Consider the following 20,809-nt stretch of genomic DNA (forward strand, 5'->3'; position numbering starts at 1 on the left):
ACACCAACTTGCCACACCCTGTATATCCAGCTTACAGCTGTTTCCCACTCCCACTTCTTTTGATCGGCCCCGTGCGGATGCAATATTGCAAGGCGTGTTGGACTGCTGGGCTTGGGCTATGGCAGCCTTTCCAGGCTTCCTTCGCCCGTAGGAGCATGCACCACCATCGTCTCCTTCACAGCATCCCCCACGGCCTCTCTCCTGAGCTTTCCAGTCGCGCTCCCGACTGCGGCCCTGTTCACCATCAGCCGCCAGCCCCCCGCCCCCCCCCCCACACACACACACAACCGCTTCCCCCCCCCCCGAAGCGGCTGTCCCCGGCTCTCGGCTGTACCAGGCAAGCGGACGCCTGGCTCTGCTGCAATGCCATCCAATCGAGGGCTCATAATTGCAACGTTGCACGGCATTATGGCATGAGGTGATGGGCCCGCAACAATTACTATTACGGTCCGCATACGGCAGCTTACACGGCTTACCGACTACCGAGGTGTCGCGAGGCGTCCATCTCGGGCCACGGCATGCCTACTCCCGGTGCGTCCCGATTTCCCCCAGGGTTCCGTGCCTATTGCACCAGTGCCCTGTGAATCTGTGATTCGCAAAAGTTGCACGTGTTTCATGTACGAGCAAGGCACCCTTTCAATCCGCGACGCAACATGCCAGCCTACTGAGCGTGCTGGGCCCCCGAGACCTTTGGCTCTCACCCAACTGCTACGGTACGTCTACTGGCGCTGTACAACGCCAACTGCAAAGCGCGTGTCGCGCACTTCTGACTCCAAGTCCCCAAACCCGAGACCGTGTGCGTCTGTAGCAATGCATTCCCTCACAGGTTCGTCATGCAGCAGTAGCAGCGCGTTTGCTAGCACGTCCACTTCACTCGATACCAACAAATGTGGACTAACCATCTTGTGCGCCCTGCCCTGGATGTGGATGTGCTACCGGGGCGCAGCTGCGCTGCCGCCAGGGCCCCCAGGGCGAAAGATGTGGTGTCCACGATGCGTGCTAGGAAAGAAAGTTAACACGGGCCCGCCATTACCTAACCCAAAACCAAATACCCGTACCACCTTTCCAAGCTATCCACAACCAAGCCGCCCCGCACAGGCAAATCTCACGCACCACCGCAACTGGTCACTCGTGCTCATCCTAGGCACGCATAGTCCACAGATCACATGTTTCAAACCCGAATATGTTGCCACACTCGTCGCACGCGTGCATCGCACGCCGCTCACTGCTTTCCTGGTCAGACCCGACCAGTCCCGTCCCGAACCGTCCACCCACCTTCACGCAGAGCAATGTAACTCACATGTCACAGCAGTACACCGGCAAACCAATCGCACTAGCACCGCTACCACCACAGTCATAGACACCGCCATTGGGTAATTGCCGGCATCGACCGTGCAGTCCTCAACAATCAGTCGCCCGTACTGGCAGTGCTATGACACCATTCACAATCTCAGTCTCGCACTCTGCTTCCGCTTCTGTAGCACGCTAACTCAAATAGTTCAGTACCATTCCGAAGCATGAACGAAACGCTCGCCTATCAGTGCAGCAGTGACCTATGTTGAAAAGAAAGCATACGCGAAGGTGGTAATGATGATGGAAGTTGGCAGGTGCTGCACGGTCGGTCTCTGTTCGTCCCTTTTCTCTGCCACCACCTTGCTTGCACCACCACAAAAGGACCCTCGCTCAGGTCTCGCCTTCCTCCACTGGCCGGGGCCCCTCTGCGGGGGTTGGGCGCAGGCACCCGTGCCCGCGCCAGGGCCAGCCTCCACGGCTGCACCATACAGACGTACCAGTGAACGGCCGCGGTGTGTGGCCCCGGAGAGCGTCAATGCCTGCCCCTGGGGACGCTCGCCCCACCTCTTCAGCCTACATGCATACCCCAGCGCCTCATCCCAGCCCTCCCCTTCTGGCCCCTCACTCCAGCGCTCCTCGCCCGAGAGCTCTCTCTCCACCCCAGCTCTCTCTCTGCACCCCAGCTCCTGTTACTCCAGCGTGTGGTCCTCGCCATCGGCCTCGCCCACCGCCGCCTCCGCGTCCCACTCGTGCCCGCCCTTGCGCCCCTTCACTTGACCTGCACAGGTGTAGAGGCAGGGGGCGGTGCCATTGGATACGGTAGGCAGCGGTGCGTCATCTCATCGCCCCCCCTCCCTCCCTCCCTCCCTCCCTCCCTCCCTCCCTCCCTCCCTCCCTCCCTCCCTCCCTCCCTCCCTCCCTCCCTCCCTCCTTCCCTCCCTCCCTCCCTCACCAATGAAGCGCATGAGCAGGTCGTGGAACATGGCGGCGTCAAAGGCGGAGAAGAAGAGTTCCTTGAGCGGGTGGTCGTCAGGCAGGCTGCACATGTCCTGTAGAGGAGGAGGAGGGGCAGGGGGGCGAGGGCGGATAAGGGGAGGCGCAGGTACTTAGGTACAGGTTTAAAGGGGGGGGCAGGCGGTGGGTGCAGAACTGCACATGCAGGTGCGTAAGAGCACGAGGGAGGGACGCATGCAGGTGTTTGTGTATGTACATGCTGACCCAAACAGGAGGAAGCTGTCAGCGCAGGGCGATGCAGCGTGGGGACTCGGAGGGTGGCTGGGGGGTTGCACGCACAAACACGCACGCCAAACCCCCACCTTGCTGGACATGTCGCTCTCCCGCATGACGGCCGCCATGGCGTCATTGTAAGCCGCCAGCGCCGCCACCTCATCCACACCGTTGACGTTGCTGGAGGGGCCCTCCGCCTCCGCCTCCTCCGCAACCCCCTCTGCTGCAGGCTCCTTCGGAGCCACCGCCGGCGCCTCGCCGGCGCCGCTCTCCGCTAGCCCCTGCACGATGTCTTCCGCCAGCTCCGTCAGCACCTCGCACAGCTTCCGGTTGACTTCCTCCGTCAGCGCCTGCGCGCAGTGCGTGAAGGCGATCAAGTGAGGGAGGCCTTTCATACGCCCGCCACGCGTGTACCGGCCTTTGGGCGGCTCCAGCTCGCGCGTGAAGCACGGTCGCAACACAACGATACGTATACACGGCTCATTTCGGAGATGTCTTGTGACTAAGGCAGGCGGCGAGTAGGATGCGCACGGCTCGCAATGCACCTTCACCACCCGCCCGGCTGACAGCCAGAAGCCGACGCACCAGCTTCGCGGGGTCCTTGTTGAACTCGTCAAAGAAACCCCCGATAGGGGCCCCGTTATCAGGCGCAGCACCAGTCATGGTTATGTTTTCGCGCTCAGCACCGTAAACGGTCAAGGGTGGCCAGTACACGTATTGCTAGTGCAAGCTTCAGTTCTATATGAACGTCACAGGCCAAATGAAGGCACAGGCACAGGTTGCTTGCTGAGGAGAAGTCCTGTATTTTGACGGCCTAGGCACGAGTGAATGTACAACGGTTAATACCAAAGAACGTTTGGGCCATGGTTACACCCCCAAAGGAGCCCGTCGCCCTTCGCCCATGCATGGGACCAGAGTCTGCATGGGTGCCAACCGAGTTTGCTTCCCCGCTCGAGCACGTCCTCCGTGTTTGAGTAGAGCTGCGCAGGTCGCTGTCGTTCTATCGTAGCTCCATATACCTTGTGACAGGACTACGCGTACTCTAAACTGCAACTCCCGAGCACTTCCATCGCGACCCCTCACCTTCTGTGCGATTAGGCCCCCTTCTGCTTCAACATCATCTAGGCTTTCCCGAGAGGGCCAAAGCTTTTGGAAAGATGGAGCGCGTGATCGGGCTTGTGAATAAGTTGCAGCAAATTTGCACGTCTCTTGGTGACAATGCGCTGAGCCCTCAAAGCATCCTCTGGAACCGCCTGCCAACCATTGTGGTGGTCGGAGGCCAGGTGCGTGCTGTTGCCCGGGCGGAGGGTCGGTGCTGCAGAAGAGGAGGGAGCTGGGGGCAGTTGGGGTTGTCCTCGCAAAGCCTGTGCCTGCGGGCAGGCTGGACTTCCATCATGCTTGCAACGGGTTTGACAGCAAGCAGGGGCTGTTTGGCAAACCCCGCTGCGCTGTAGTTTGGCGCATTTCGTGTGTTGCCTTGATCGATCCTGCTCGGGGACGAGGCGCCTGAACGAGCACGCCCCACGACTGCAGAGTTCGGGCAAGTCATCGGTGCTCGAGGCGGTGGTGGGCAGGGATTTCCTGCCTCGCGGCACGGGTATTGTCACCCGTCGCCCGCTGGTGCTCCAGCTCGTGAAGACCGACGACCCCAACGCGGTCGACTATGGCGAGTTCGCCCACGCGCCCGGGCGCAAGTTCACGAACTTCGGTGAGACAGCCTCAGGAGAGGGTCTGCCACAAGGCAGCCGGGGGGATGGGATTGGGGCGGCGAGCAGACAGGCAGAGGACGGTGGCGAGGTTCCGGTGTGCCGGTTAGTACTCCGACGCGAGAAATACACCTGGCAGGCCGTGGTCTCAGCCACACAGCGCGGAGGGGACTGCCTGCCGTCTCGGTCGAGTGCGCGTTCGTCATGCCCCAGCCCGCGCGTTCCGCAGCAGCTTCAAGCAAACCATGGAGCCAGAAGCGGCGCAATGCATCATGTTCTCATCCTCCCTCCCCCCGATGCAACCACGTTGCCTTGCCGCACTTCGACAGACGATATCACAACGGAGATCGAGGACGAGACGACGCGGCACCTGCAGCGCCAGGGCGGCACCAAGGTGGTGTCGCCCGACCCCATCTACCTCACCGTCTACTCCGTCAACGTGCCCAACCTGACCCTGGTGGACATGCCCGGTAAGTCGAGCCGACTAGCCGACTAGCTACCGCCCGTGCAATATGGAGTGGATGGTCGTACGGACCGTATGAAATGCCGCCGTGGATGTGGCTGCTTCATCTGTCTGACGCCGGCCAAGCCCGCAAGCTTCCGGGGCGTGTTGCCAGCCGCAAAGCTTGAGCCGCTGGCCGTGTGGCTTGTTCTGGGTGTTCGGCATCTTGGATCCGCGCGCTAGTTCATAGCGCGCAGCACCCTCCGGCCCAGGTTCTGCAGGACTTACCTCACTTCGCGCGGCCCGCCCTGCCCGGCCTCTTTCCCGTGCAGGCCTGACCAAGGTGCCCATCGACGGCCAGCCCGCGTCCATTGTGCAGGTGCGGTGGTGGGGCATGGTGTGAGGGTTCAGGCGGCGCTCGCCTCACGTCTCACGCAAGCGACCCACAGCATAACGCAGCATGCGCGTACAATCTTTCCACATGGCGCCCACACACCGGGAGCGCACACGAGCACGGCGCATGGCTGCACGCTTGACGGCGTGTGGTCGCAAACCGGGTTCGACACACGACCAGGGCACGTACCACACATTCCACAACACAAAACGGGAGATGGCATGGCCCATACAACCACGCGAGCACGAGCGCTGCGTGCCTTATAAGTGCTTGCCCATGTGGCAGTCAGGCATTCTAGTCAGCTTCACCAAGCCCAAACTATTCTGGGGGGAATGGGGGTGGATCATGCAACGTTGCAGGAGCTGGACGACATGGCTCGCCAGTACGTCAAGTCGGACAACGCCATCATCCTGGCCGTGACGCCCGCCAACGCGGATCTGGCCACCTCGGACGCGCTGCGCATGGCGCGCGACGTGGACCCCTCCGGCGACCGCACCATTGGTGGGTGGCGGCTGTGCGGGAGGGGCGTGGGTGAGGGGTGAGGGGCCGCTTGCCCCAGAGAGAAGCCAAGAGTTTAGAACGAACCGCAAGATGCAGACATAATGGTGGGGGCGGGGGGCTGGTGGTTGGGGGCGGGCGATGCCCGGGGATGGCGGGCGGAGACGGGGCGTGGGCTGGAGCTGCTACAGCACCAGGGACCAGTGGGAGACGTGGATGGAGGATAGCAGGTTGGCGGTCCTTGCGGCCCATTTGGCGGCGGATGCGAAGCCGAGGGCCAGCAGGTCCTGGATGGGTGGTCTTGCTTTCGCCGTTGCCTGGCCTTAAGCATGGCACTGTGGGAGGGCGACCTGTTGGAAAGGTCGTGAGAGGGGTGAGAGAGGGGCGAGAGAGGGGCGAGAGAAGGGCTGCATAGGACCTGAAGGAAGGGTACGGTAGTTGACGACAAGGCCGTGGGGGCTGCACGTGCAGCTGATTGCAGCCGCAGGCGTAACACGGACGCGCAGTTAGCGATGAAGGCGCCATTGCGAACAGCGCACCAGAGCTAGGGATACCGAAGGCCTGGAAGGGGGGGGGGGCAGCATGGCAGGTACACGGGCACCGTGTGACATGCGGGAAGAGCCTGCCTCGCCCAACCAACAAACCTGCCAACCACCCTTCCAATTAACCAACCCCAACCAAACAGGTGTGCTGACCAAGGTGGACATTATGGACCGCGGCACGGACTGCCGCGACGTGCTGCTGGGCAAGACGCTGAAGCTCAAGCACGGCTGGGTGGCGGTGGTCAACCGCGGCCAGGCCGACCTCAACAGCAAGGTGGGGGAGGGGTCTGGGGGCAGCCGCCCGGGCGGGCGGGGGAAGGTGTCAGCGGGCGGAGGGAGAGGTGGCAGGTGGCGGCAGGCGAAGGGTGCATATTGGGGAGGGTTGTTAGGTGTGGCGGCGGCAGGCGGCGGCAGCTCGTCGGGCTGGGGCTGGGGCTGGGGTTGGGGCAGTGGGGAAGCGCATGCGTAGCCTGTCTTTGAGAGCACGAGGGAGGACACAACCGCTATAACATGTGTGTATGTGTGTGCGCTCTTACACTCCTCGCCCCCTCTGCCCCGCAGGTGACCATGAAGGACGCGCGCGCCCGCGAGCAGGAGTTCTTCAAGGGCAAGCCCGAGTACCAGGACCTGCAGGTGCGTGGGGGCGTGGGGGGCGGCGTGTGCGTATAAGCGGGGGACGCGTGTTTGGATTTTGTGTTTGCATGGCTGGGGTGGACTGTTGGGGTCATGTGTCCGAGTCCTACAGATAGAACGCGCGCCACCACCATCCCTACAGCTTCGGGTTCTGGGTCTTCTTGATTCCTATGAGCTTGGGCTAATCTACCCGCACCTGCACCCGTGCCACAGAACACCGGCACCACCTTCCTGGCGGAGAAGCTCTCCAACCACCTGATCAACGAGATCATGAAGAGCCTGCCCTCCATCCAGTCCTACATCGAGGGCACCATCGCCAAGCTCCAAAAGGAGCTCACGGTGCGTCAATCCCTCGGTGCCGGCCGGGGCCGCGCATGCTTGCATAGCCGGGGGCGTTCGCCACGGCCGGGAGCACAAACAGCGTGGCTACAATCTGGCCCGTTTTAGAACTTCACCTGAACACTCTCACCTTACATCCTTACACCCTTATCTGCCTTCATCCCATCATCCCTCATGCCAGGCTCTGGGAGGCGACGTGAGCCACAGCCGCGGCGCCATGCTGCATATGACGCTGCAGCTGTGCCAGAAGATGGAGCGCGCCTTCGAGCGCATTGTGGACGGCGGCAAGGACGGTGCGTGTGTGTGTGGGGGGGGGGGGGCGGGCAGCAGCGCGTCACAGGTTTTGTGGGGGGAACGGTGGGGGCTAGCACTGGGTGGTGCTCAGCAAGCGGGCGGAGCCGCTCCGTACGCGCCGTGGCTTGATGTGTGGCCAGGAGATCACGCGATTGAAGCCATGGGCTAACCCGGGCACCTCGAACTGTTTTGTTGTGCAGGTGGCGAGAAGGTGCTGGACGTGTTTGAGATCAAGCTGAAGGAGGCCATCAACAAGCTGCCCTTCCAGAAGATCCTGACGCTGAAGAACGTGCAGGTGCGATAGGAGCTGGAGGAGAGGCGCGAGGCATGGATGTGTGTACGGCGTAGGGTAGAAGTCGCATGGGCTCATTGCTTTGCGTACACGCTCGTCTGCCGGGGCAAGGGCAGGACTGAACACTGCTTCCCCTTCACTCCTTTTGTTTGTCTTCCCCTGTTTAGATGGTGGTGAACGAGGCGGACGGCTACCAGCCGCACATTATCGCGCCCGAGAACGGCTACCGCCGCCTTATCGAGGACGGGTTGTCGCTGCTGCGCGACCCCGCGCTCAACGCCATCGAGCAGGTGAAGGCAGCGCCGCGGGGGGGGGAGGAGGGTTGTTCAGGGCAAGGCAGGAGGCCCAGTATCGGTACACAGGCGTGCGATTGAATCAATGATACGGGCTAGCAAATGCGCAGCCGTTGTGTGAAGGGGCTAGCCAGCGCACGAGGGGACGTTTTGTAGTTTGCATTGCAATTGCGTGACCAGGCCGGCTGGATGCGCGTGTCCGCAGGTGCACCAAATCCTTAAATCCATCGTCACGCTGGCGGTCAACACGCCCGAGTGCCGCGACCTCGCGCGCTTCTTCAACCTCAAGTCGGAAATCATCAACCACGCGGCCAGCACGTTGGGTGAGCTTTCGTGCGACAAGGGGCACCCAGATGGGGCCGGGCTGGGTGGGGCGGGTTTCGCGACTGTGTACGCAGCACACAGCACGGTGCGACTGGCCGGTCTCATTGAGTGACGTATCGGGTTCTCTAGCTGCTCCTATCCACCTGACCTGACTCGCAGCATCCACCGCTCGTCTCCCCCGAACAACTCTATGAAGATAAGCAAAAAGCCGTGTGTGTCAGCAATTGCCCAACACTCTGTCACATGTTCTTCCTTACGCCCTTGCACTCTGCAGAGAAGCTGCGCAAGGACGCGGACGGCATGGTGCGCACGCTGGTGGACATGGAGGCGTCCTACCTGTCCGCCTCCTTCTTCCGCGAGATTGTGGCGGCCGAGTCCTACGCCTACGACCCCTCGCGCCCGCGGCCAGCCTTCTACACGCTCGCCGGAGACAACCTGTGAGCGCCGGGTGTGGGCGTGGCACTTATTGTGGCTGGTGTAGGTGGGAAAGTGGGTATCTGAGCAGGGGACGCTGGGGTCGGGCGTGAGGGCTTGCAAATACACGTGCTTGACTGAAACCACGAGCGGATCCTGGCAACCCATGCATGCACACAGCAGCCTCAGTGCGCACCGCAATGTATGCCGTTGGCCGCTGCCCTGTCCTACCCGCTCCTGCCGTGTTGCACCCACGCCCTCGTGCGCCTGCGCGCATGCCTTTCCCTCTACCGTCTACCACTTCCTTAACTGACTATGAATGTAAACCCCACCCCACAGCTTCGAGAAGCGCTACGACAACCTGCCGCCGGCGGACGCGCACCTGCAGAAGATCTCTGACCACGTGTCCGCCTACCTGGCCATCGTGAAGGGCCAGATGCTGGCCACCGTGCCCAAGGCCATCGTGCACACCATGGTGCGTGCCTGCGGCCGTGGTGATGGCGGAGGGTTGGCGGGCAAGATGGTAGTTGCTCTTAAGCCGGGCACAGGCGGCCGGTGAAAGTAGAAATCGGTCAAGCGTGAAAAGGTGCAAGTTGAGTTGCATGCGCGCTCACTTACCCTCACTAAACAACCTTGCATGCTCCTCCCGCCTCCCGCCGCCTGCTCCCCGATCCCACAGGTGGTGCCCGCCAAGTCAGGGCTGCTGCTGGACCTGCAGGAGGAGGTGGCGGGCAAGGAGGAGCCGCAGCTGCGCCGCCTCATCAACGAGAGCGAGGAGATCGCGGCGCAGCGCGACACCATCCGCAAGCGCCTGACACTCTTGCAGCGCGCCTCCAAGGAGATCGCGGCGTTCATGTAAGCCAACAGGGCTGGTGGCTGCGGAGGAGGGGCCGCGGAGGAGGGAGACGCGGCTGAGGCACACACTGGCGGGGCGGCTGCGGAGGAGGGGCCGCGGAGGAGGGAGACGCGGCTGTGGCACACACGGGCTTGGCGGCTGCGGAGGAGGGGCCGCAGCGGAGGGAGACGCGGCTGCGGCACACAGCGGCGGCCCCAGCAGGCAACTCGCTGTGGCTGCTGTTGCGTGTGGGAGACCGGGAGAGCATGCAGATAGCAGCAGAGCCGCATGCGTAGGTGATGGCGGCAGCGCCAGTTTACTTGAGGGCGCCGCGGGGCCGCTGTTCCGTTGGCTGTGAGGAGGACAGGACCCGCTGCGCATGTTATGTGTGTCTGGGTGTGATTTCCTGCATGTGGTTGGGGCTGTTTGTACAATGAGCTTGCGGGCCCATCTAGATTCTAGCATGGGCGCTATAGATTGACGACGGTAGCTTTTTGGTTGGGGCGCACTTGACACCGGTGTGACGCGATGAGTAAGCCAGACTTGAATGAGCTCTTTAAGAGCGCACGATGATGGATATTTGTGCGCAGGAGCTGAATGGTCGCGCAGAGGTATCCGATCAGGCATGACAACACTAGTTAGGTGCGTATGGGCATGCGAACATGCAAGGTGGGGAGACAAGGCTTGTGCAGGAGGGTACGCCGTGGGGCTCTGTGAAGGCGGACAAGCTGCGGTAGTCTTTCGAGGCTCTGTAACTGAGGTACAGGACGTTGTGCCAGCAAGTATCTTTTGAGAGTTGGGGCGTTGACGTGAAGCTGCTCACGCTTTGGCGATCGGGCAGCGCGCTGGCGGTTGGAGACTCTGCGCGGGAAAAAGGGACTCATAACGCTCGCTTGCAAGCCTCGCACCTCGCCCTTTATTTTAGGAATTCGCAACTCGCAAATTGCGACAGCCTCGAAAATAATGCTTTGGCAGACCACCGCTGTTAGCTGAGTACGCAGCCTGGCGTGGCACTGACTGTAAGGGCCGTGACGTCGTTACCCCGCGACTGGGGGACTTCCAAGTCTGCAACACCCCAAGCTTTGCCCTCCCGCGCCGCGCTCTACGCAACTCTTATATTTTTGTGTCACCCAGGCTACAGGCCTTACCCACCCAGCTTCGTGAAGGCCAAATCGGCAGGGGCGACGCCCATGCGCAGCGTGCCTCCCACCTCTGCAGGCGCACTCGCAGCAGCTTTGTATAGGTCTATATCAACATCATCTAGGCCTCCTCAGGCGCGCGTTGAGTTGTCTCAGTGGGGGTTCAGTGCTGCTCCGTGCTATATGAGCTTGGGCTTCCGCCTTTGGCAGAACCTTCTTCCAACGGTGCGTGTAATCCCTGAATTGGGCAAAGGACCGGATTCAAAGAGCCCTCGGTCGCTGAACATTCCTCGTGGTGTCCACAGATGAACCGCTCTCTTGCTCCGTCGAAGGCCCAGTAAGTCGGAAATGCTCTGATCTTCATGCTTCATGACCCTGGCGTCTTCAATTGTTGCCAGCAAGTCCGCAACACTGCGCATTCCGCCGCCGCGTGCTTATGCTCGGCGTGCTGCTCCATCTGCAGGTGCCTGCGGCGATGCGGCGCTGCCAACATTGCGCGGACGCGCCTGCACACGATCGCTGCTGCTGCGGCGCCCGTCGCTGGCGAGCGCAGGTATGCATTCGCTCGCTGCACTCGCTTTTCCGGGAGGGCCTGGTGCTGAACTTGCTGGCCTGCATTCATGCAGGGCCAAGGCTAACATTGACTGGGACAGCCTGGGCTTCGGCCTGAAGGACGTTGCTGCGGTAAGCTCGCACAGGGGCGCGGGCGCGGCGTGCGGAGGGTTACGCGACTGCTGTTGGGGCCTGGCGGACGGGAGAGGGGGACGGCGCAGACGAGTTCTTGCGTGGGCTGCAAGCGGCAGGCCACTTTGTCACAATGCACCTGGCGTGTGTGTTTGGAGGCTGGGGAACTGCGGGGGTTGCACTGGCACAGTTTGGCGCTGCGCCAGTCTGCTGCACACCACCACGCACCACCACTGCGTCCGCAACCAAAGCCAATGCCAAAGCCACCGCCAACCCGCTGCCGCTCTCGCCCCGTCAACATCACAAAACCACATCCAACCAGACCATGTATGTGGCGGAGTGGACGCCGGAGAAGGGCTGGGACAGCGGCAAGCTGGTGCCCTACGGCCCCCTCAACATGATGCCCAGCGCGCAGGTGGGGAGGGGAGGGAGGTGGGGAGGTGGGGGGAGGTGGGGAGGGGGCTGGCAGGAGGCTGGGGCTGGGGAGTTTGGTAGGAGGGATTTTGGGGGCGAGGGAGGGAGGGACGCGTGGGAGGGTGTGAGAGTGTGGGGGGCGTGGGAGGGTGCCGGGCGCAGCGAGGAGGGGTGCGAGAGCGGGGAGGGGGGGTGCAAAGATGGTTGGAAAAGCGGTACAGGATGCACTGAAGGGGGGGATGTTGTCAGCAGCTTCATGACGCGGCACCGGAGCACCCAGCCTCGCAACGCCGCGTACGGAGGGGCATTTGGCGTTCTTCCCGGGGTGGAGGGCGAGGTGGAGGGCGTGGCGATGTGACGGCGCGGTGGCGACCTGGTTGCTGTCGTGCGTCCCGGCGGCTGCATCGGCGAGTGGAGGGCTGGGGACAGGGCCTGGCGCACGGGTGAATGGGGATTGGCGGGCGGCGCACACGGTGCCAGACTGGCAATACCCCTACCAATGCCGCCAATGCACTGTGTACCTAGACATCCTCGGGGTCACCACCACATCCACCTCGGCGCCCTTCTATCACCATTCCCCCAAATGCAGGTGCTCAACTACGGCCAGGCCATCTTCGAGGGCATGAAGGTGCGGCGCGGCTGGGACTGTGTGTACGGGGGGCAGGGATGATAAACATAGAGCGCTCGGCTTCGCTCGGCTTCGCTCTGTTCATCAATCCAAGCCTCAAAAGAAGGCACGGGGACCCCTCTCAAACCAAGTCTCGAACCAACTCTCAAACCAACTCTCAAACTCACCTTTCCCAACCACCGCCTCCACACACACCCATAGGCCCAGGAGTCCGCCAAGGGCCGGGTGGTGCTGTTCCGCCCCGACCAGAACGCGGCCCGCTTCAAGGCGGGCGCGGCGCGCATGTCCATGCCGTCGGTGCCCGAGGACCAGTTCGTGGAGGCGGTGCGTGCCACCGTGGAGAACAACCTAGACTACGTGAGTGGACTGCAGAGGGGCGGGAGATTTTGGGATGGGGAGAGGGAGGGATAGTGTGTTCAATCCAAGGAAACCAACAACAAGAGAGGGAGGGAGGGAAGAGAGCACGGGAGGACCCTGCTGGACGTCGACACTTCAATCTTCTGACTGACTTACTCCGTTCTCCCCATGACCGGCTGCCCCCCGCCTCAGGTTCCCCCCATGGGCAAGGGCTCCCTCTACCTGCGCCCGCTGCTGATGGGCACCGGACCCATCCTGGGCCTGGGCCCGGCGCCCGCCTACACCTTTGCCATCTTCGCCGCCGCCGTGGGGGCCTACTTCAAGGCGGGTGCGGGGCGGGGGGGGGGGGGCGGGGGGGGGGTGCAGCAGATGGGTTGGGGTGGGGAGGGGCAGGGATGGGGAGGGGAGGGGAGGGGACAGCAGGGTATGGGGGCGGGCAACAGGGGAGAGGGGGCAGGGGAAGTAACGGAGTTGCGTCAGGCGCAGGCTTGTTTCTTCAAGTCCCTGGTCAACGGGGGCTTGAGGGGCCTGAACTGGGCAGGTGTGTTTTTGGTGCATTGCGGCCGCCACATTAGGAGAATGCCCAGGTCGGTTCGTGCTCTCCTCCTACCCTGTTCCTCCTCCTCCTCTACCCCTCCAACTTCACACACACACACAGGGCGGCCAGCTGACCCCCATTGACCTCATCGTGGAGGAGCGCTTCCACCGCGCCGCGCCCGGAGGCATGGGCGGCACCAAGGCGGCGGGCAACTACTCGCCGGTGAGGGCGCGCCTGCGTGCGTGGCAGCTGCGCGCTGGCACGTGTGCGGCAGGGCGCGTTATAGGCTGGGCGAGTGTGTGACAGCGCGCCTGCGTGGCACTGCGCGCTTGCACGTGTGCGTTAGGGCGCGTGCGTGCGTTAGGGCGCGTGCGCGTGTGGGCAGAGAAGGGATGGGTGAGGGGGTGAGGTTATGGGATAGAAAAGGGAATGCGCGGCTGTCGGTGCCGGGTCTGGGTGGGGAGGGCACGGCCGCCAGGGCCGCGCCTGGCCCTGGCCGCTGGGTGGTTGGGCGGTGGGCTGGTCAGCGGCTGCGGCTGCGGCAGCTACTGCTGCTACTGCTGCGGCTGCTGCTGCCGCTATCGGACACTTGTGGCCGCCACCCGGGGGAGAGCGGCGCGAGCAGCAGCAGCAGCCCCCTAACAGCCAGCAGCAGCCTCTCAGCAGCTGCAGTAACGGTGGTGGTGGCGGCTGTGTGAAGAGGGACCTCCATGCGGCAGGATCGGTGTGTGAGCCAGCTAGCGGCAGTGCTGGCAGTAGGGGGCGGCCGCGGGGGGCGGCGGCAGCAACAGGGGGGTTGGCGGATGCGGCGGCGGCTAAGGGAGATGAGGGGACCAGCAGTGTGTGTGGGGGGGGGGGGGGGTCGCGGAGCCTCGAGGGTAGCAGCGGCAGCAGGAGCGGAAGGCAGCGGAAGGCAGCGGTGGCTGCGGCGGCAGCGGCGGCAGCGGCGGCAGCGGCGGCAGCGGCGGCAGCGGCGGCAGCGGCGGCAGCGGCGGCAGCGGCGGCGGCGGCAAGAGGGGACGGCGGCGTGAGCTGCTGCTTTGCAGCTGGAGCGACGTGTGTGCTGCAGCAGCAGCCGCAGTAGCAGCAGCATATGACATCAAAGGCCAGCAGCACAAGCCGGGGGCTGTCAGCCGGTGTCGCTGCTGGGGGGACCAAAACAGAGGGGGGCGGGGCGGGGTAGCCATTTATGAGGCGTGCCGTTAGCCTCTTTGTCTGGCTCCGTCTGGGGCCCGTGCCCGCTGGCTGCCTCCGACCCACTCCCCTCGCCCTCCAACACAACACAACGCCCACACCTGTCCCCCCAACCCCCCAAACACACACAGGTGCTGGTCACCCAGCTGGAGGCCAAGAAGAACGGCTTTGCTGACGTGGTGGGTGGCGGGTGGCGGGTGGCGGGCTGGAGGGCTGGGGGGGGAGCAGGCGGCGGGCGGGCGGGGGGGGGGGGCGGGTGGAGGACGGCAATCTTGTCCGAATCAGAGAATACGGCGGTGTGCCTCGAAGTTTCTATGGAGGAATTTGGGGCTGTCGGCCAACCGTAGTGGGTGCCCGGGGCTGTTAACCCTCGTCATCGTCCTCATCATCACACGTCCTCCTCCTCCCCGTACACCACCTCCTTCACCTCCTCCCCCACCATCTCCGCGGACATCGGTAACGACGACTACTGTGTACCTTTGTACCTGGCTACGACTTCGCTTCGTAAATTTTAATGCGTGTAACCCCCACCATCTCAGGTGTACCTTGACGCCAAGACGGATACGTACCTGGAGGAGGTGTCCTCATGCAACATCTTCGTGGTCAAGGGCAAGACGATAAAGACGCCGCCGCTGTCGGTGAGTGCTCGCCCTGCCTTCTGCTACTCACCACCACTGCAACCTCCCGAACCGTTTATTCACGCCGTCAGTCATGGACGGCTACCGGCATTCCCCCCTTTCCTCCAAACCCCAACCCCAGGCTTGCAACTGTCGCCTCTGCCTGTGCTCCGCTAGTTCGGGTTGGTTTGGTTCAATTTGGGCTGGTATTTACGCTCCCCCTCCCCCCCCCCAACTACAACTTAATGCATGTAACCCCCACTACTACGTGGCATCTGTACCATTGCTCCTGGCTACGCCCTCTGCCCCTCTCGTCTTATTTAACATGAATGTAACCCCCCCTACACACACGCACACACAACCCCCAGGGCACCATCCTGCCCGGTGTGACGCGCCGCTCCATCATCGAGCTGGCGCGCAGCCGCGGCTACGACGTGCAGGAGGCCGCCGTGTCCGTGCACGAGGCCATGGAGGTATGAGCAGGGGGAGGCCGGAGGGGAGGCCGGAGGGGGAGGCCGGAGGGGAGGCCGGAGGGGGAGGCCGGAGGGGAGGCCGGAGGGGGAGGCCGGAGGGGAGGCCGAAGGGGAGGCCGGAGGGGGTTGTTGCAAAGGTGATCCAGAGAAGGGTAGCGGGGGTGGGGGAGTGGAATGGGGGCAGGGGACTGCTTTCACCGTTGCCTGCAAGAATGCAGGGGAATGGAGGAGCTGCAAGAGCAGGTGCATGCATGGGATTTGGGCCATCAGCAGCAAGAACGCAATGGATATCTGGGTGCTTTTCGGGTTTTGGGTCAGCCGTTCCTGGAGCGGGTCTCTACTGAACAGTATGCTGGCGCGCATGCCCGCCCCCTTAACCCCTCTCAACCCCCCCGCCCCCCCCCACCCCTTGTTTTCCACAGGCCGACGAGATCTTCACCACCGGCACGGCTGTGGTGGTGTCCTCGGTGGGCTCCATGACCTACCGCGGCAACAAGAAGGCCTACACCGCGCCCGGACAGGTGCGTTTTGGCGGCAGCAGGAAGGCCGCGAGGGGGTGGGGCGCTGCAGGGGGGGCTGAAGGGGGTGGCGGCAGCAGGGGGGCTGAAGGGGGTGGCAGCGGCAGACTGGTGGGTTTTAGTAGCTGGGGGCGGGGACCGTGGTGGTGGTGGTGGGGGGCGGGGCGGTAGCGGTTGGGAGGGGCAGTAGCAGTGGGGAGGGGCAGTGGGGAAGGGGAGGCAATAGCAGGGGGCCTGGTGCGGCATGTCGGTGGGGGAATGCGAGGTGCAGGCGTGGCGAGGAAGTGGCGGCCCTCCGGCGGCCACACAGCCCACAGTCCCCAGCAGTTGCATTTCAGCATCGTCATGTACCCCCCCCCCTTTTAATCATGCATGCCCCCTCCCCCCCATCCGGCCCTTGCCACACAGGCCGGCCCGGTGGCTCTGGAGATGTACTCGGCCCTCACCGACATCCAGACCGAGAAGGCCGACGACAAGTTCTCCTGGGTCTACCCCGTCAAGTAAATGCATGCATGCTTGCTTGCTTGCTGCCTAGATGGCGCGAGAGCATGGGTGCTTGGCTTGACTGACGGACGGAATGTGGCGGGATGGGATGGGGTGTTGCTTGACAGGGCCCGTGTCAAGATTCGAGCTCGGCTTTGAAGGGTCTGATTAGAACGCTTGGCAGACGAGGGCAGTGCGTGGGGGCTAGGACTAGGATAAGGGCGCTAGCGGAGGGAGTGCAGGAGGCTACCGTGCCTTGACGAGGAGGCGGTTAGCTGTGCTGCCTGCTAGCTGTGATACCCTCTTCCGAGACTGTGCGCACGCACCTCCTGGTTGCATTTTCGGTAGTTGCCGGCCTGATGGGCAGGAGGCGACCCAGGTGCTGTGTGGTTCAGTGTGGGGGCCAACGGGCGGCAGAGGCTCGTGGGCTGGGCAGGCCTTGCGTGGGCCGCCCATTGGCGTGGATGTGGGGGAATGTGGCTGTGCCGAATGGGTACATTGCGTTCGGTGTGGTGCGAATGCAGCCACGAAGCTTTCGCAGGCGAGTCAAATGAGCACCACGGTCGGTTGGGTAGGAAAGCGTGGGGAACAAGGGATGCTTTGTTGGGTGCGACAGGGATGCGTCTGTGGCCGGTGGATGCGTCTGTGGCCGCCGTTTGTGTGCGGGCCGCCTACATCTGCGGCGGCAGGGTGCGCTGGCAGCTGCTGGATGGAGGTCACACATGATGAGGTGCTGATGTCAGAAGATGCAGTGTCGTGTGCGGTGGTGCGGAGCAGGCGACATAAGCAGTTACCGGTAGGTTGACCGGCCTACCGCCCGAAGTCGGTATAAGGAGCAGTGCTGCGAAATGGATGCTTTATGCCCGGGGTGGGTAAGAGCATGGGCAGGGCCGGTGCTGTGATCGTGGTGCATTTGCCGAGGGTTCGGGCCGCACGCATTATGCGCTGACTTATCGCAGCGCAGTGGAGATAAGTCTAGTTATTGCGACGTAACTGCCGTGTTGCGTTAAAGTCACGCACGGTGCAGGACGCTCGGGTACGTGCCTGCATGGGGCCGGGCCGAGCTGGGTCTTGTAGGCGTCAGGAGCACACGGCGCTTTATCTGCCGTTGTGCTTCTGTACTGTATTATCGGATCGTCCCTCTGCCGGGACGGTGACCTCAGTGTGTCGCACTTAAACATTCCCTACATTTCCGGACTTTCTTTGCAATCCTATACCTGGTTCTAACTATACTTTACCATGTATGGACTGAAAAAGCGTTTAATATACACTCAAACGGAGTTGCAGCGTTTTTGTTGCGCGATCCTGCTCAATGGAACCCCTTAGCTTGATTACGCTCGCTCCCTGATCGTAAGGGAATGCCCTTCAACGCTTCTCTGGCGCTTTGGACCACGCTTTGGTTCGGGGCCGCAATCGGGAGCATATCGGAGCAGAGCGGAACAATCAAGCGGAGCAAAGCCGCGTGAAGCGTTGCGGACAAGGCGTTCGGCAAGTCACTGAAAGCAAAAGGGCATACACAGCTGTGCGGGCGGGCTACTTGCTTGCCATGCGCGGTCCTGCTTGCCGTGCCTTCGTGTCTACCCGTCGCTTTACAGTTCATAGCTTTCCACATTATTCTTCCATCGTGCCACCCCCTCCCCCCAAGGCCCTCAGGATTTTTGGCGCGGTACTTCTGCTGTCCGCCTATCCAGGCCGCAGGGCCCGCGTGCCCTTGGGGAAAGCTCGCGTGTGTGCCGTTGGGATCCGGCCTGTGCGCCGCACGCAATGGGCTCCGCGCCCTTGCTTAATGGACAATGGACGGCATACGTGCCCTTATGATACGGCCTGTGCGCCGCAAGCAATGGGCTCCGCGCCCTTGCTTTATGGACAATGGACGGCATACGTGCCCTTATGATACGGCCTGTGCGCCGCAAGCAACGGGCTCCGCGCCCTTGCTTTATGGACAATGGACGGCATACGTGCCCTTATGATACGGCCTCTGCGTCGCAAGCAATGGGCTCCGCGCCCTTGCTTTATGGACAATGGACGGCATACGTGCCCTTATGATACGGCCTGTGTGCCGCAAGCAACGGGCTCCGTGCCCTTGCTTTATGGACAATGGACGGCATACGTGCCCTTATGATACGGCCTGTGCGCCGCAAGCAACGGGCTCCGTGCCCTTGCTTTATGGACAATGGACGGCATATGTGCCCTCATGATACGGCCAGTGTGCCGCAGGGAACGGACTCCGCGCCCTTGCTTCATGGACAATGCGCCACATACGTATTCTTATGATACGACCTGTGCGCTGCAAGCAACGGGCTCCGCACCCTTGTTTAATGGACAATTCACGGCATACGTGCCCGTATGATATGACCTGTGTACCGCAAGCAACGGGCTTCGCACCCTTGCTTTGATGGCATACGTGCCCTTATGATACGACCTGTGTGCCGCAAGCAACGGGCTCCACACTCTTGTGTTGTGGATTACAGACGGCATTGAAATGCTTACATGCCTTCGTTGTACATGTCTTCGTTGTACATGCCTTTGCGTTGTGGACATTGTGTGGTCTGAGCGCCACGTTCGGATGCGGCGTGTGTGCCGCCAGTAACAGGGTTTGCGCCTCGCATCAAGTGCTATGGAGATGGGTCTTGCGATATGGCCCGTGTGCCGCATGCAATTATGCTGCCTGCCCTGTCGTTATGGACGCTCCGACTTGTTGCGTGCGTGCCCTGCTGCGTGCCCTGTCGCAATACGCCTTGAGTGCACCGTGCGCGGCAAGCCTGCGCCTCGCTATTGCTTCGTGTTGACAACGGAGCGGGCTTACGTGATCATGCGTCACCCTGTACGTCTTGAGGTCCGCACGCACATCATGCTATCACGCGGCATCACCCTTGTAGTCTGGCTGACGCACCCCGAGCCAACCTATATGCATTCGATATGTGCGCTAGGCCCAAGTGCCGAATTTGTTTCCGGATCTTTCGCCCTCAATGAGCGATGTGGAGTTTTGTGCAGTTCGGCCAGCATGCTATTGCCTAGCCAGTACAATACCGCATGACGCATAACCATGCCGGGGCTCCTTCCTGCAGCCCGGAACCAGGCATCGGACGCTGTGTCACGCAATGAGCCCAACCAACATTGTGTTGCGAGATACGGTCGGAGCTGGGATTACAGCCTGCCTGGTGGGTGTGGATGGCGTTCGTGTGTTGGGCTGAGCTGTCGCTGCTCGCGGTGGTGCCCCTTCGCCACCACCGAGTCACTGCACCCATCCACCCTCCCCTCTTGTTGGCCCACCCCGCCTGTACACATGCCAGTCAACCGCTCGCCATCCTGTGCAAGCGGGTAGCCGACTTGGCAAGCGCTTTTCCTGACACTGGCGCAGGTTTGAGTGGGATACCAGAATGGTCTGAATGTATTTGTTGGACAACCGGTACACTGCGGTGTGTAGCTGGTTAGCGGGAGTGCCGTGCATGAAACACGCTACTCGACCCACCACGCCCGCGCGATGGTACCACCAACCGTTCAACCCAGATCCATGCCGGGGTAGCATCGACCCCACAGTCAGACCGATAGATCCCATCCCAGAGTCAGGCGCCATGTATGTATCTGTGGATGCGTCAAGCTGACTTGTGCCGTGGAGTTGGCCGCCTGTATGGCACGCCCGGCATCTGTGTCATGTTATGGCCTCAATTCAAGTTGCGTGCTGTGCGGCACGCGACACGCTCCCTGCCCATCCCTCATTAGGACATGAGTGGACATGTATGCATACATATTACTTCGTCAGAGCCATAGCAGGGGCAGCGTGTTCTGTCAATGCCTCATGAACCCAGAGACCCATGCCAACTGTGTCGCCTGCCCACTCGCGAGTGGACGCCTACGGCACCAACCTTGGTTCCTTTCAGCCCCGGCCTTACTTCTCCCGGGGCAATTACGTACTTATCACCGAAGTGCTACGAGAAGTGTGCTATGTGTAATTACAACTCAGAGCGTATGGCGGCACAGGCTCACATGTTGGTGGCCAGGCTGACAGCGCCCTGTGCGTGGGCTTGGCGGTCGGCAGGCATCCCAACTCAGCCCGGCCTCCTCACAGCAGTACCACAACGTGCCCGTACGTGGTCCAGTGCGGAGTTTGGCTGCCGGCGTGGCTGTATCATTTCTCACATTGGATGACCCACCGCCACTGCTGCTGTTCACTACTGGCACGTCCCTCGAGTCGCTCAACGACCGGCTCCGCCCGGCATTCGCTCCCTTGGGGCCAG

At 62.3% G+C, this 20,809-nt stretch overlaps 3 protein-coding genes across 3 annotated transcripts; 2 read left to right on the forward strand and 1 right to left on the reverse strand.

Moving 5' to 3' along the window:
• Nucleotides 1–19: 19 nt before the first annotated feature.
• CHLRE_05g246000v5 (uncharacterized protein) lies at nt 20–3,350 on the reverse strand. Its single transcript, XM_043062508.1, has 4 exons — nt 3,106–3,350; nt 2,610–2,870; nt 2,246–2,342; nt 20–2,071 (listed from the first exon to the last, which is right to left on the reverse strand). Exons 1-4 carry the CDS (start codon nt 3,181–3,183, stop codon nt 1,983–1,985), a joined length of 525 nt encoding a protein of 174 aa, XP_042924641.1. The 5' UTR covers nt 3,184–3,350; the 3' UTR covers nt 20–1,982.
• A 144-nt stretch (nt 3,351–3,494) lies between these two features.
• CHLRE_05g245950v5 (uncharacterized protein) lies at nt 3,495–10,561 on the forward strand. Its single transcript, XM_043062507.1, has 15 exons — nt 3,495–3,803; nt 4,054–4,228; nt 4,556–4,696; nt 5,001–5,047; nt 5,422–5,563; nt 6,246–6,376; nt 6,664–6,735; nt 6,949–7,074; nt 7,256–7,367; nt 7,569–7,663; nt 7,828–7,950; nt 8,159–8,276; nt 8,552–8,714; nt 9,031–9,166; nt 9,371–10,561. The coding sequence occupies exons 1-15, from the start codon at nt 3,678–3,680 to the stop codon at nt 9,548–9,550; spliced, it is 1,887 nt and encodes a 628-aa protein (XP_042924642.1). The 5' UTR covers nt 3,495–3,677; the 3' UTR covers nt 9,551–10,561.
• Nucleotides 10,562–10,636: 75 nt separating this feature from the next.
• On the forward strand, nt 10,637–19,461 carry CHLRE_05g245900v5 (uncharacterized protein). Its single transcript, XM_043062505.1, has 14 exons — nt 10,637–10,890; nt 10,971–11,002; nt 11,129–11,218; nt 11,292–11,349; nt 11,672–11,764; nt 12,353–12,391; nt 12,593–12,748; nt 12,941–13,072; nt 13,407–13,508; nt 14,612–14,659; nt 15,020–15,118; nt 15,466–15,570; nt 15,993–16,091; nt 16,497–19,461. Exons 1-14 carry the CDS (start codon nt 10,849–10,851, stop codon nt 16,590–16,592), a joined length of 1,191 nt encoding a protein of 396 aa, XP_042924643.1. The 5' UTR covers nt 10,637–10,848; the 3' UTR covers nt 16,593–19,461.
• The last annotated feature ends 1,348 nt before the right edge of the window (nt 19,462–20,809 follow it).

Source organism: Chlamydomonas reinhardtii, chromosome 5, assembly GCF_000002595.2.
Source record: "Chlamydomonas reinhardtii strain CC-503 cw92 mt+ chromosome 5, whole genome shotgun sequence".
In the NCBI taxonomy this organism is placed as follows: Eukaryota; Viridiplantae; Chlorophyta; class Chlorophyceae; order Chlamydomonadales; family Chlamydomonadaceae; genus Chlamydomonas; species Chlamydomonas reinhardtii.